Below are 14,832 nucleotides of genomic sequence, written 5' to 3'. Positions count from 1 at the left end.
GCTGGACTACATGGAACATAAAACATTAAAGCACAGAACAGGCCCTTCAGCTCATGGTGTTGTGCTGACCTTTTAACCTACTCTAAGTTCAATCTAACTCTTCCTTCCTACAAACATACGAGGTTATCATACGAGGCTCTGGGTCTGTACTCACTGGAATTCAGAAGGATGAGGGGGGATCTCATTGAAACCTTTCAAATGTTGAAAGGCCTAGACAGAGTAGATGTGGAAAGGATGTTTCCCATGGTGGGAGAGTCTAGGATAAGAGGACACGGCCTCAGGATAGAGGGGTGCCCTTTCAAAACAGAGATGTGGAGATTTTTTTTAGCCAGAGGGTGGTGAATTTGTGGAAATTGTTGCCACATGCAGCTGTGGAGGCTAGGTCGTTGGGTGTATTTAAGGCAGAGATTGGTAGGTTCTTGGTTGGACATGGCATCAAAGGTTATGGGGAGAAGGCCAGGAACTGGGGTTGAGGAGGAGATTTAAAAAATAAGGATCAGCCGTGAGTGAAGAGCAGAGCAGTTTCTTAGATGTCCCTAATGTACTGTATCTACCTTTCCCCCACCCTTGGCACAGCATTCCACACATTTACCATTCTCTGTAAAAAAATAAACTTACTTCTGATATCCACCCCCCCCCCCTTTACTTTCCTCCAATCTCCCTAAGATTACGCTCCTCCGGATTAGCTTTGGTTTGATTCCCTTTGTTACTGGAGATTCCTTCTGTCTCCTTGAGTCCAACTTGAGTGTTGACCCATTCCAGATTTGAGAATTTAACTCGTGAACTCCTGCTATTATCACCCTTGCATAAGGAACTACTGTATGTACCATCAAACAGCCCTGTCTTCAATTCCACTCACCCCTTGCATTCCCTCTTCAAAATTTTACTGAATTACCTGCTCTCTAAGTTTGCCCCGGAGTCACTGAGAAATAATGACTTCACTATCTACAATTCAGCAAGGAGATCTATTTTCCATTTTTTTGTTTGTTTTTCATAAATGTTTTGGAGATAGAGAAAAAGCTAAATGGCTCCATCAAATATCATCTGATGGGACAGTGATGAGTACATTAGTTTTCCGGTTGGTGGGACAATACCCTTGCCAGGTGACCAATGGGAAAGCATGGGTTAAGGGTTTGTCAGAGGTGGGAGATCAGGTGATGCAAGATCTAGGAACTGATCCAACTGGGAAAAAAAAATTCCACCTTTTCCACATTGTTTCCTTGAGCTTCAGTTAATGCCAATGGGAATTTCAAATTATGTAAGATCTCTAACATTAAGCCTGTACTTTCTAGAGTTTGATAGAGTGAGAAGCAATCTCTTGAAATGTACAAAATTCTTAACTGGGTAATACTTTCTCTTGGCTGTGATGTCAAGAACCAAGAGCCACAGATTCAAAGTAAGAGGTTTGGTCAGAACAGAAATGGGAGGAGATTTGTTCACCCAGAGATTGGCAAAGATTTGGAATCGCCCATCAAAGAGTGCTGTGGAGGATTGGCCAATATTAATGTTCTGCAGAGAGGTCACCTGTTTTTTTACATATTAAAGTGATCTGGTATTATGTGTTAACATAGAACATATAACATAAAACAGTACATCACAGTACAGCTCCTTCGCCCCATGATTTTGTGTTGACTGTTAACCTATTCCAAGGTCAATCTAACCCTCACTGCTACATTCTCTTCCATCCTTGTGGCTATCTAAGGATCTCTTAAATATCCCAAATACATCTGCTCGACAATTACCCCTGAAAGTGCATTCCATGCACTTACACTGTCTCTATAGAAAACCAACTTCTGACATCACCCCTATACTTCCCTCCTTAAAATTATGCCCTCTCGTAAAGGTAATTGCCACTCTGGGAAAAAAACACTGGCTGCTCACTCTGTCTATGCCTCTATCAAGTCACATCTCAACCTCTTTTGCTCTAAAGAGAGAAGCCATAACTCCCTCAATCTTTCCTCATGTGACATGCTCTCTAAACCAGGTAAAGCATCCTGATAAATGTCATCTGCACCCTTTCTAAATCTTCCACATCCTTTCTGTAATGAGGCAACCAGGAATGAATACGATACAGTACAAGTATGGTCTAATTAGAGCTTTATAGAGCTGTGACATTACCCCGTGGCTCTTGAACTCAATCCCTTCAGTAATAATGGCAACACACAATATGCCTTCTTAAACACCCTATCAACTTGCCCAGTAAGTTTGAGGGATCTATGGACATGGACCTCAAGATCTCTCTGCTTCTCCACACTGTTAAGCATCTTTCTATCACTCTTATACTCTATTTTTAAGATCGACCTTCCAACGTGAATCACTTCACACTTTTCTGGATTGAACTCCATCTGCCACTTCTCAGCCCAGCTTTGCATCCTATCAATGTTCCTTTGTAACCTTAAACACCGTCCACAACACGGCCAATCTTTGCATCATCTACAAATTTACTAATCCACCCTTCCACTTCCTCATCTAAGTGTGGGAAAGTGGTACTGAGGTGAAAGGTCGGCCAAAATCAGGAGCTGAATATGCTGAATGGCTTCTACCTGCTTCTTTCTCTTATAATTAAATGTACAGTATTTCCAGTTACCATTTTAGCATTTGCTAAAATTCCACAACAGCTCAACAACTTGGTAGAAATATTTGCATCTGTGCTTCAGAGAGATGTTCTGGGGCTCTATTTGTGCTGAGCTACTTGCTGGTGAATTGTTCCACTGTTGGCCAGTAGAATGCATGAAGGTCAGAGTTTGCCATTGGCCTTGTTGTCAGCTTCTTACCTGGCAGCTGATTCTCGACCCCTAATCCAAGTCCATCCTTTGTCCACAGAATGATTCCGCGATAGCCGGTGACTGCACAGGACAGTGTGACTGGGTGACCAGCCACCACGACTCTATCCTCAGGCTGCTGGATGAATGAGGAGGCATGGCCTATGGGAAACCAAAAAAAAACTTGGCTTAAACTAAGCATTCATTTTACAATAATTGGAAACAATAATAGATTTGCAAATTTAAAATAAAACTGAAAATGTTACAACTACTCAATGCTCCCTCCTGAGTGGAAAATGCTTGCAGGCCTTTTCCCTTCAGGATAAGTGAGACAAGAACTAGAGGTCATAGGTGAAAGGTGAAGTATTTAAGGGGAATCTGAGGAGAAACTTCTTCACACAGGGAGTGGTGGAAGTGTGGACTGAGCTGCCAGCGGATGTGATAAGTATGAGTTCAATTGTAACACTTAAGCGAAGCTTGCATAGGTACTTAGATGGAAGGTGTATAAGGGGCTGTGTTCTGGTTGCAGATAGACGGGACTAGGCAGAAGACCAGACTGGCATGATCTAGATGGGCCAAAAGGCTTGAATATGTGCTGGAGGGCCCTATGACTTTATGACTCTATGACCCTTCATCCAAACAGGGGACCCTTCTCTCCCCATTCCCCAAGGGACCACTCAGAAGTGTATTGCACTGGGATGACATTAGGTCATGTGATGAAATTTCTGGCGTCCTGGAGGTTTCATCACATGACCATCCACCTACCTTTCCCACCACTGGTCTTCTAACACATCAATCCTTCTTCTGTCCTGCCTGTCCACATTATGGAGTACTAGAGTTATTCAGTATGGAAATAGTCCTTCAGCCCAGCAAGTCTAATTGGAGAGAATCTTTGTAGTCCAAATGACTGACAGTGTAACAGGTTTTTCCCCTGCTTATGATGTCATAAAAATAAGAAGCATATGATTTTAAAGAAAATAACAAAAAAAATCATGTTTCAATGTTTTTTCCTAGATTGGTCACAGCAATAGTGAGAAATGAATCTTTAGTTTCACCAGTCTGAGGACAATATAAGGGGTAGTCACCCTGAACTTTAAATATCTCCAGCCATTAATACTAACAGCCTATTGGACTGGCAGAAGGAGTTTTCCATGGGAGCGTTGCCATTTTTTCAGAATGAATAATGCTGAGTGAAGTGTGGTCTAGCAGGTCCCAAAAGAATCTCTCAGAATCACTAGGCTAACAAGCGATTCTGTACATGCTGAAAATCTTGAGCAACACACACAAAACACTGGGGGAATTCAGGATCTTAGGCAGGAAGCGAACAGTCAATCTTTCAGGCTGAGACCCTCCATTGCAACTGGAGTCCCTAGTGTGTCCACATCTAAAAATGCTGACGTTGGTATTAAATACCAAAGGGGCATGGAGAAAGAGCAGTCACTGTTTGTGAGACTACGTGATTGTAGTGTTGTATCTTTCTCACACCTTTTGGATCCCAAGAACAGTCAAGAACTGAATGAAAGCAAGACCTTGAAGCAGAAGAATCATAGAATCATAGAGTAATACAGAAATGGGCCCTTCAGCCAACTACATCCATGCCAACCAAGATGCCCATCAAAGTAGTCCAAAACTGCTGGATTTGGTCCCACATCCCTCTAAAAATGTCCTGTCCATGTACCTATCCAAGTGTCTTTTAAATGTTGTTATTGCATATGACTCAACCATTTTCTTTGGCTACTTCGGCCACCTTCTGCATGAAGAAATTTCTCCTCAGACTTTCCCCTCTTATCTTACATCCTTGCCCTCTAGTTTTTAGCAACACACATAAAAATTGCTGGTGAACGCAGCAGGTCAGGCAGCAGCTCTAGGAAGAGGTACAGTCGACGTTTCAGGCCGAGACCCTTCGTCAGGATTAACTGAAAGAAGAGCTAGTGAGAAATTTGAAAGTGGGAGGGGGAGGGGGAGATCCAAAATGATAGGAGAAGACAGGAGGGGGAGGGATGGAGCCAAGAGCTGGACAGGTGATTGGCAAAAGGGATATGAGAGGATCATGGGACGGGAGACCTAGGGAGAAAGAAAGGGGAAGGGGGGAAGCCCAGAGGATGGGCAAGGAGTAAAGTGAGAGAGACAGAGGAAAAAAATGCAGAGAGAGAAAAAAATTAGTAATAGTAATAAATAAATAATGGATGGGGTATGAAGGGGAAGTGGGGCATTAGCGGAAGTTAAATAAGTCGATGTTCATGCCATCAGGTTGGAGGCTACCCAGACGGAATATAAGGTGTTGTTCCTCCAACCTGAGTGTGGCTTCATCTTTACAGTAGAGGAGGCCATGGATAGACATGTCAGAATGGGAATGGGATGTGGAATTAAAATGTGTGGCCACTGGGAGATCCTGCTTTCTCTGGCAGACAGAGCGTAGGTGTTCAGCGAAATGGTCTCCCAGCCTGCGTCGGGTCTCGCCAATATATAGAAGGCCGCATTGGGAGCACCGGACGCAGTATATCACCCCAGCCGACTCACAGGTGAAGTGTCGCCTCACCTGGAAGGACTGTCTGGGGCCCTGAATGGTGGTAAGAGAGGAAGTGTAAGGGCATATGTAGCACTTGTTCTGCTTACAAGGATAAGTGCCAGGAGGGAGATGAGTGGGGAGGGACGGGGGGGATGAGTGGACAAGAGAGTCGCGTAGGGAGCGATCCCTGCCGAAAGCAGAGAGAGGGGGGAGGGAATGATGTGCTTAGTGGTGGGATCCCGTTGGAGGTGACGGAAGTTACGGAGAATTATATGTTGAACCCGGAGGATGGTGGGGTGGTAGGTGAGGACAAGGGGAACCCTATTCCTAGTGGGGTGGCGGGAGGATGGACTGAGAGCAGATGTGTGTGAAATGGGGGAGATGCATTTGAGAGCAGAGTTGATGGTGGAGGAAGGGAAGCCCCTTTCTTTAAAGAAAGAGGATATCTCTTTCGTCCTGGAATGAAAAGCCTCATCCTGAGAGCAGATGCAGCAAAGACGGAGGAATTGCGAGAAGGGGATGGCATTTTTGCAACAGACAGGGTGAGAAGAGGAATAGTCCAGGTAGCTGTGAGAGTCCGTAGGCTTATAGTAGATATCAGTAGATAAGCTGTAGATAAGAGATAGAGACAGAAAGATCAAGAAAGGGGAGGGAGGTGTCAGAAGTGGACCGGGTAAACTTGAGGGCAGGGTGAAAGTTGGAGGCAAAGTTAATGAAGTCAACGAGCTCAGCATGCGTGCAGGGAGCAGCGCCAATGCAGTCATCGATGTAGTGAAGGAAAAGTCGGGGACAGATACCAGAATAGGCTTGGAACATGGATTGTTCCACAAAGCCAACAAAAAGGCAGGCATAGCTGGGACCCATACAGGTGCCCACCTTTAGTTTGGAGGAAGTGGGAGGAGCCAAAGGAGAAATTATTAAGAGTAAAGACTAATTCCGCTAGACGGAGCAGAGTGCTGGTAGAGGGGAGCTGGTTAGGTCTGGAATTTAAAAAGAAATGGAGAGCTTTGAGACCTTCCTGGTGGGGGATGGATGTATATAGGGACTGGACATCCATGGTGAAAATAAAGCGGTGGGCGCCAGGGAACTTAAAATCCTCAAAAAAATTCAGAGCGTGAGAAGTGTCACGAACATAGGTGGGAAGAGATTGAACAAGGGGGGATAAAACAGTGTCAAGGTATGCAGAAATGAGTTTGGTGGGGCAGGAGCGAGCTGAGACAATAGGTCTACCTAGACAGGCAGGGTAGAAGGATAAATGCTAGGAGGGAGATCAGTGGGAAGGGATGGGGGAGACGGGATGGGTAGGAGGTAGAAACGGTAAGTGCGGGGTGTGGGAACTATAAGGTTAGTAGCAGTGGATGGGAGATCCCCTGAGCTGATAAAGTTGGTGATGGTGTGGGAGACAATGGCCTGGTGCTCCTTAGTGGGTCATGATCAAGGGGTAAATAAGAGGAGGTATCCACGAGTTGTCGCTGTGCCTCGGCAAGGTAGAGGTCAGTACGCCAGACTACAACAGCACCCCGCTTATCGGCGGGTTTAATAGTAAGGTTAGGATTAGTGCGGACGGAGTGGAGAGCAGAGTGTTCGGAAGGAATGAGGGTGGAATGGGAACAAGGTGCAGTGAAGTCGAGACAGTTGATGTCCCATCGACAGTTAGCAATAAAGAGATCTAGACCAGGCAGAAGACCAGAGCGGGGTGTCCATGAAGAGGAGGAGGGTTGAAGACGGGAGAAGGGGTCATCGGTGGGGGTGAAAGAGTCCTTGCCAAAGAAATAGGCTTGGAGACGGAGACGGCGGAAAAAGAGTTCAGCGTCATGGCGAATGCAGAACTCACTGAGGTGTGGGCAAAGGGGGACAAAGGTAAGGCACTTACTGAGAACAGAGCACTCTGCCTCAGACAGTTGAAGGTCAGAGGGGATGGTAAAGACCCGGCCTGGAGTTCAAGGCTGGGATCAGAGGGAGGAGGGGGAGGGAGGCTGGTGGTGTCAGTGGAGAGGGGAGGGTTGAGGTTACAGGAAGAAGGAGCCTCCGAGGGCCCAGGGTAGATGATGGAACGTGATGGAGATGGGATTGCAGAGTGGTGGTGAGGGAAGGGGAGATGGACTCTCACAGCTATCTGGACTATTCCTCTTCTCACCCTGTCTCTTGCAAAAATGCCATCCTCTTCTCACAATTCCTCCATCTCTGCCGCATCTGCTCTCAGGATGAGGCTTTTCATTCCAGGACGAGGGAGATGTCTTCCTTTTGTAAAGAAAGGGGCTTCCCTTCCTCCACCATCAACTCTGCTCTCAAACGCATCTCCCCCATTTCACGTACATCTGCTCTCACTCCATCCTCCCGCCACCCCACTAGGAATAGGGTTCCCCTGGTCCTCACCTACCACCCCACCAGCCTCCAGGTTCAACATATTATTCTCCATAACTTCCACCACCTCCAACGGGATCCCACCACTAAGCACATCTTTCCCTCCCCGCCTCTCTCTGCTTTCCGCAGGGATCGCTCCCTATGTGACTCCCTTGTCCATTCGTCCCCCCATCCCTTCCCATCGATCTCCCTCCCGGCACTTATCCTTGTAAGCGGAACAAGTGCTACACATGCCCTTACACTTCCTCCCTTACCACCATTCAGGGCCCCAGACAGTCCTTCCAGGCGAGGCGACACTTCACCTGTGAGTCGGCTGGGGTGATATACTGCATCCGGTGCTCCCGATGTGGCCTTTTATATATTGGCGAGACCCGATGCAGGCAGGTAGCTGAACATCTACACTCTGTCCGCCAGAGAAAGCAGGATCTCCCAGTGGCCACACATTTTAATTCCACGTCCCATTCCCGTTCTGATATGTCTATCCACAGCCTCCTCAACTGTAAAGATGGAGCCACACTCAGGTTGGAGGAACAACACCTTATATTCCGACTGGGTAGCCTCCAACCTGATGGCATGAACATTGACTTCTCTAACTTCCGTTAATGCCCCACTTTCCCTTTGCACCCCATCCTTTATTTATTTATTTATTGTTTTTTTTCCTCTCTCCTTTTTCTCCCTCTGTCCTTCTCACTATACTCCTTGCACATCCTCTGGGCTTCCCCCCTCCTCCTTTCTTTCTCCCTAGGCCTCCCGTCCCGTTATCCTCTCATATCCCTTTTGCCAATCAACTTTCCAGCTCTTAGTTCCATCCCTCCCCCTCCTGTCTTCTCCTATCATTTTGGATCTCCCCCTCCCCTCCCACTTTCAAATCTCTTACTATCTTTTCTTTCAGTTAGTCCTGACGAAGGGTCTCGGCCCAAAATGTCGACTGTACCTCTTCCTATAGATACTGCCTGGCCTGCTGCGTTCACCAGCAATTTTTATGTGTGTTGCTTGAAATTCCAGCATCTGCAGATTTCCTCGTGTTTGCCTTCTAGTTTTTGATTTCCTGTCCCTGGGAAAAAGATTACGTGTATTACCCTATCTATGTGACTTGTGATTTTCGACACCCCTATGATATCACACCTCAGTCTCCCATGCTCCAAGCCCGACCAACTTCTGACTATAACTCTGATCCCCGAGGGGCAAGTTAAAGAAAGGCAGGTCAGATTGGATCTTGTGAAATATAGTGAGTCAATAATGGTTCACAGCCTTTTCTCTGGCACCATTCATAATATGACAGGGAATAAAGCAGTGTTTGGAAGTGGGAAACGAGAAAAAGCTAAAAGATTTTCAATTTAGATACGGTTGACATTATTCTGAGGAGATGGAGTCTGTACACTGTAAACAGGATTTTAATGCATGAAATAATGGAGGAAATATTTGGAGATAAATACAACTGTGGACAATAGGGAACCCAAAGAATTAGAAAGAGATAAATACAGAAAGGGGCTACTGGTTTATTCACTAGCCTGCTCATCTATGTGCGTCACACATTGACATTTGTACATTTACACTGATTTCGTCTAAACTCAAGAACCAATAATTCATGTATTCATGTTATCTGAGAGTGAGATATATGTGGTGCTCTGATTGTTTCTCTCCGTAACTTTAGTCAAACTTTCATTTCTGTCTGTACTGCCCCCTGTTCCAGTCTCCCCAAGATCTATCTGAACTGAACTGACTCAGGCTGAGTTTTCTATGTATTGGTAACTCAGCAGGAATATAATTGGATGTGCAGTCTGCTGTAATTCTGCAGCATAGCAAGGAATTTGATGACCTCTACATATGCACCCATCTCTTACTTGTTCCTAAATTACTTTTCTTTGACAATTCTCAGTGTGGAAATAAGCATATGCTTGATACTATTTTGTGTTGTAAAGAGCACAATAGAAATAAGCAAAATGGAAGACAACTATTTAAGATGATGCTTGTGAAAAGGCATGACATAAGAAAATGGATCTAAATTCAGATTGTCACATCACTGGGTCCCACATATTTCATCTGATCCACTTTGAGTAGATTGACTAAAAGTTATCAAATTGCCACTCACAATAATCAGTGGGTGCTCTTTAAAAAGATCATATTGCTTAGGTCTAGCTTTGTAAAGATTCTTCTTACACTAATTAGATGCTTTTTGGTTTTCTTTTATCTATTTCTGTTGCATTGGTAACTGGTGTAATAGCATCCATGCTGTTGCGAGACCTGGCACTATTCTGTATCACACATAAGGATGACCGTGGCTCTATTAATGTTAGTCTCAAAAAATTCTGCAGATACTGGAAATGTTGAGCAACACACACGAAATGCTGGAGGAACTCAGCAGGTCAGGCAGCATCTAAAGAGGGGAATAAATAGGCGATGATTCCAGAATAATAAGGTGGGGAGATGAGGAGGAGGTGGAGGGAGAGTACAAGCTGGCAGTTGATAGTTGAGACCAGATGGAGGGCAAAGGTGGGTGGGTGGTGGAGGAGGTATGAAGTAAGAAGCTGGGAGGTGTGGATTTTACTCCTTCCTTTCCAGTCCTTATGAAGGGTCTCAGCCTGAAGCATCAACATTTTATTCTCTTCCATAGATACTGCCTGATCTGCTCAGTTCCTCCAGCATCTTTTGTGCGTCCTATTGTTGTCAGGTTTAGTGTATTCACAAATTACTTCTACCTTTTCTTTGATTGTTTGCAAAACATTTGCCTTTAGTTTTAGCAAACCCATAGCTTTCTGTTCAATTGTACACTTGCTCCTTTTATGCTTTGTGCCTGTGTAGCTGCTAGAACACAAATAATGATTGAAGATTTTCTTCAGAAGTACTTCTGAATTAATATATAATCCTCAGTGCATTGACACTTGTCCACTGTAGCTTAAACATTGCTTGGTGATGAATTCACACCGTACAGGGTAAAGTAAATGTGTACAGATTGTCAATTAATACTGGCTTTGTTACTTCAACTTGAGATTGGTACGAACTTCGGCTCCTCCCAGATCCTCAGTAAATCCTATTAAATAGGTCTCAGGATCCACTCATCATCTGCTGTAATTACCACAGAGATGAGTACTGTCACTTGTGAGGTGATCCTGTCCACACTGACACCAACACTTGGTCACTCTGATTTGTCTTTACTGGTGCTCTTTTCTCTTCAAATTATCCATCATTTCCTCCACAGTGGAAATTTTGATTCCACAGTGCATGCACTACAGGGAGACAATTCCATCAGATTGGATTTGTACCTGGCTAGACCCTGGTACATGGACCATTTCGGCACCCCTTCCTAACCACCTTGAAGCCTCTACACTGAGCAGCTTTATCTAGCCCAACTCCAAATCTGAGCCGATCTTTGTCCAAAACCTGGACAATTAGTGTAATCAGTTACAAGTACTGATGTGCCTGTCCCCTGAGTGTTGTGACAAACTAAACAATTCCTCTAACCTAAAGCCTTCAATATTTGCTCTCAATATATCTTTAAGTTCATTGTATCTTTTGCCAGTGGTACTTGGCTGAATTTAGATACATATCCTTGTCACAATGGAGCACCCTACAGTATGATCACATTGTCCAGTCAACGATATGCTTCTGTAGAAGTTATTCAACTTTTGGCCATTGGCCTTGATGGGGAAACTGGTCAGTAGCCCAGTCCTCACTTTTCTCTGCTGATTCTTACTGTGAAGAGTCAGAGAGACATGCAGCATGTCAATAGGCTTTTTAGTCTAAGGAATCTGCGCCAAACATCAAGCACCCATTTACACTAATTCTACACTAATTCCATTTTGAAAGTTTTCAAAAACAATTTTAGTAAGCTTTCTTCAATTCTTCCTATTATCATTTTGGGCAGGCACATTCTAACTTGTCATATCAGGAAAGGTTGAGTGACCTAGGCACTTTCTCTTTGGAGTGAAGAGGCATATAAGATTATTAGAGGCATCGGCAGTGTGAATAGCCAGCACATTTTTTTTCTCTAGGGTGCTAATGGCTAATACCATAGAGCATACTTTTAAGGTGAATGGAGGAAATTTTAAAGAAGGTATCAGAAGCCGGTAGTTTACACAGAGTTGTGGGTGGGTGGAACACACTGCTGAGGATGATGGTTAAGGCTGATAATAAGGACATTTAAGAGACCCTTAGATAGGCACATGAATGAAAGGCAAATGGAGGGTTATGGACAATGTTGGGAAGGGAAGGTTCCCAAGGTTTGGGAAGGTTTGGACTGATTGTAGAGTGGGTTAAAAGGTTGGCGCAACATCTTGGGCCGAAGCACCTTACTGTTTATGTTCTACGTTCTATGTTACAACTGTCACCAACCATTTTCACAATGTCATTCCGTATGAAAACATTTCCCGGAGTTCTATGTATGGATTGAAGATCTCCTGTATTTGGTTGTAGACACCAAGGTAAATCTGACCCTGGGAATGACGCTGGGTATGGGCAGTGAACAGGAAGGAAATGTGTCCAGCTTTCTGACCAAGGGGACTGAACAGCATGTGCCTTCTAGATGAAGGAGGAAGGGGTAAACCACTGGCTTTAAAACAACACCCATATTTCTTCAGAGGCACAAGAGACAGCAGATAATGAAACCGGGAGCAAAAAAAAATGAACGACTGGAGGAAATCAATGGGTCAGGTACCATTTGTGGAGAGAAATGGGCAGTTGATATTTTGGGTCAATACCTTTCATCTAGACTTATTTTTCTTATATATTTTATATAAAAATAAGAAACAACTAATATTTCCTTATCTTTTTTTTGCTGAATTGTCCAGAGCATTAACTTTGGAGTTTACTCCTGAATGTAATAGAGCACACTTGACGAATAGTGGTACTTCAGGTTTACATTAATCGTCATAGACATACATCCGGGGCACAAAGAGCATGAAATGATATGGGGAGAAGGCAGAACATTGGGGCTGAGAGTGAATAGGAATCATTCATGATGAAATTGCGGAGCGGACTCGATGGGCAAAATGGCCTAATTTTGCTTATATATCTTATGGACTTATGGGCTGATACACAGGGTATAACCACCGTGAAAATTATGTTTCCTTTCAAGTAGCAGCACAGTATATTACAAGATAAGGACAAATGCAAGTTAACATAAATGCTAATTTCCATAAATTATATATAAGTTACAAGTGTGCAAAATAAACAACACAATAAACATCATGACACTAGTGCAAGGTTAACAGAGGCTTGTTCAAACACTACTGGACTTTGCAAGTGGGTAAATAACAGATCCTGAATTATATTTTCTGTTTTGTCATTCACTTACTGAGGATCATTTTATTCCATACACACAATTACAGAGGACTGATTAGTCCTTTAAACTTGTGCTGTGAGGATATCCTGCAAACACTGTGGCTTGTGTGAACCTGTCTAGCAAAAGTCCCGCACATAACAAGCCTTATTTCATTCTCTATCTACAGTAAAACCTATTGCAAGCCCTTCGCCACAATGTCCTCCCTGTTACATAACCCTTTGTCAACTCTTCTTCAAGTGCATCTTTTCCTCAACAAACCTGGATTGGCTATTCCCCATTTCCCATCCTGCACCCAATGCAGAACTCTTGAACAAAGAAAAATGTTTGTCTGCAAACAACAAGATCCTGTGCAAACAGGAAAAGATCATGAACATACATTTCCTTTTTGTCTGGATTCATACTACCCCACTCCCCATTTCCCTGTCCTCAACAATTCATGAACAGCTTCTGCCCCCCTGCCATCAGATTTTGAATGGTCCTTGAATCCATGAAGACTACCTCACTATTTCTTTTTTTTTACACTACTTATTTACTCTGCCTAATCAGAAATCTGCACTGGGAGCAAACTGCCGCTGTAAGAATAGATGGAGAAGTGAGCCAGTTTACGAAAATCAAGAGAGGCATTAGACAAGGATGTGTTTTCTCCCCTGATTTATTTAATGTGTACAGTGAAACAATATTACAAAAAATAAGAGACATCTTGGGAATCAAAGTTGGCGGTGAAACATCAATAATTTCACATATGCAGATGACACTGTGTTAATTGCAAGTACGGTGGAAGAACTACAAAACTTAATTGATACAGTTGTTGAAGAAAGTGCAAAAATGGGTCTATCAATCAATTGTAAAAAGACAGAATGTATGGTGATATCCAGAAAGAAGGAGAATCCTATCTGCAGGTTGAGAATAAACGGGAAGACATAAAACAAGCACAGAACTTTTGCTACTTAGGAAGCTGGGTGACATCAGATGGCAGGTGCGACATGGACATCAAAAGAAGAATAGGGATGGCAAAAGACACCTTTAGGAGAATGAAGAGTATACTGACCAACACTAAACTAGGCATGACAACCCGCCTCAGAGCACTGAAATGTTATGTTTATCCAGTTATGTTATATGGCTCAGAATGTTGGACAATATTTAGTAACATGAGGAAATGAATTGAAGCAGTAGAGATGTGGTTTTTGAGGAGGATGCAAAGAATATCATGGACGAAACGAATATCTAACAAGTATGTCATGAACAGAGCAAGCACAAAAAGAGAAACAACGTATGAAATCATGAAAAGGCAACGTAACTTCATTGGACATGTGATTAGGAAAGAGGAGTTAGAATGCACGGTAATTATGGGAAAGATTGAAGGGAAGAGGAAGACAAAGACAAATGATGATGGAGACAGCAGCCAGAGAACTGGAAATGAATACCAATGAATTGATTCACTTGACTCAAAACAGGAGTGTGTGGGCCATGGCAGTGAAAGCTCAAACTGGGCACGGCACCTGATGATGATGATGATTTATTTTATAATTTTATGTCATTGAACTAAGACAGTGATAATAAACCTGATTTGATGTGCCAGGCCTGGTACGGAAAGCAAAATAAGAAGACTGCCTATTCTGGGAGCAACGATGCGTCTTTGCAGGAGCAATACTAGCTGAGGGCAGGAATAGATGGATTTGCAATGCCACACAGCTGGCTGCAATTATCAGAAAGAGGTGAGAGAAAAAGCAATAGAGTTTACATGAGGGAAATGGAGAGAGAGAACCAGATAGAAGAAAATAAACTGCAGCCCAAACCATGAATTCAAGAAAATCAATTTCATATTTTATTTACATTTTTATTGGACACACTTGGCAGCTGCATTTATTTCATTGACACACAGAGCTGTTGGAAACAATTGCTCAGTGTGCTTTAAA

General features: G+C 43.6%; 1 protein-coding gene across 3 annotated transcripts in view; it reads right to left on the bottom strand.

Annotated features, from left to right (window-relative positions):
- Positions 1-14,832, bottom strand: part of kirrel3a (kirre like nephrin family adhesion molecule 3a) — an 827,580-nt gene that overhangs the window by 372,795 nt on the left and 439,953 nt on the right. For all 3 annotated transcript variants that reach the window (XM_063038271.1, XM_063038272.1, XM_063038273.1), the window contains exon 2: positions 2,775-2,924. In XM_063038271.1, the coding sequence (XP_062894341.1) occupies positions 2,775-2,924 (150 nt within the window). The remainder of the gene's footprint in view (positions 1-2,774; positions 2,925-14,832) is intronic.

Source organism: Mobula hypostoma, chromosome X2 (genome assembly GCF_963921235.1).
Source record: "Mobula hypostoma chromosome X2, sMobHyp1.1, whole genome shotgun sequence".
Classification (NCBI taxonomy): Eukaryota; Metazoa; Chordata; class Chondrichthyes; order Myliobatiformes; family Myliobatidae; genus Mobula; species Mobula hypostoma.
This window is presented reverse-complemented; position numbering and strand designations above follow the sequence as displayed.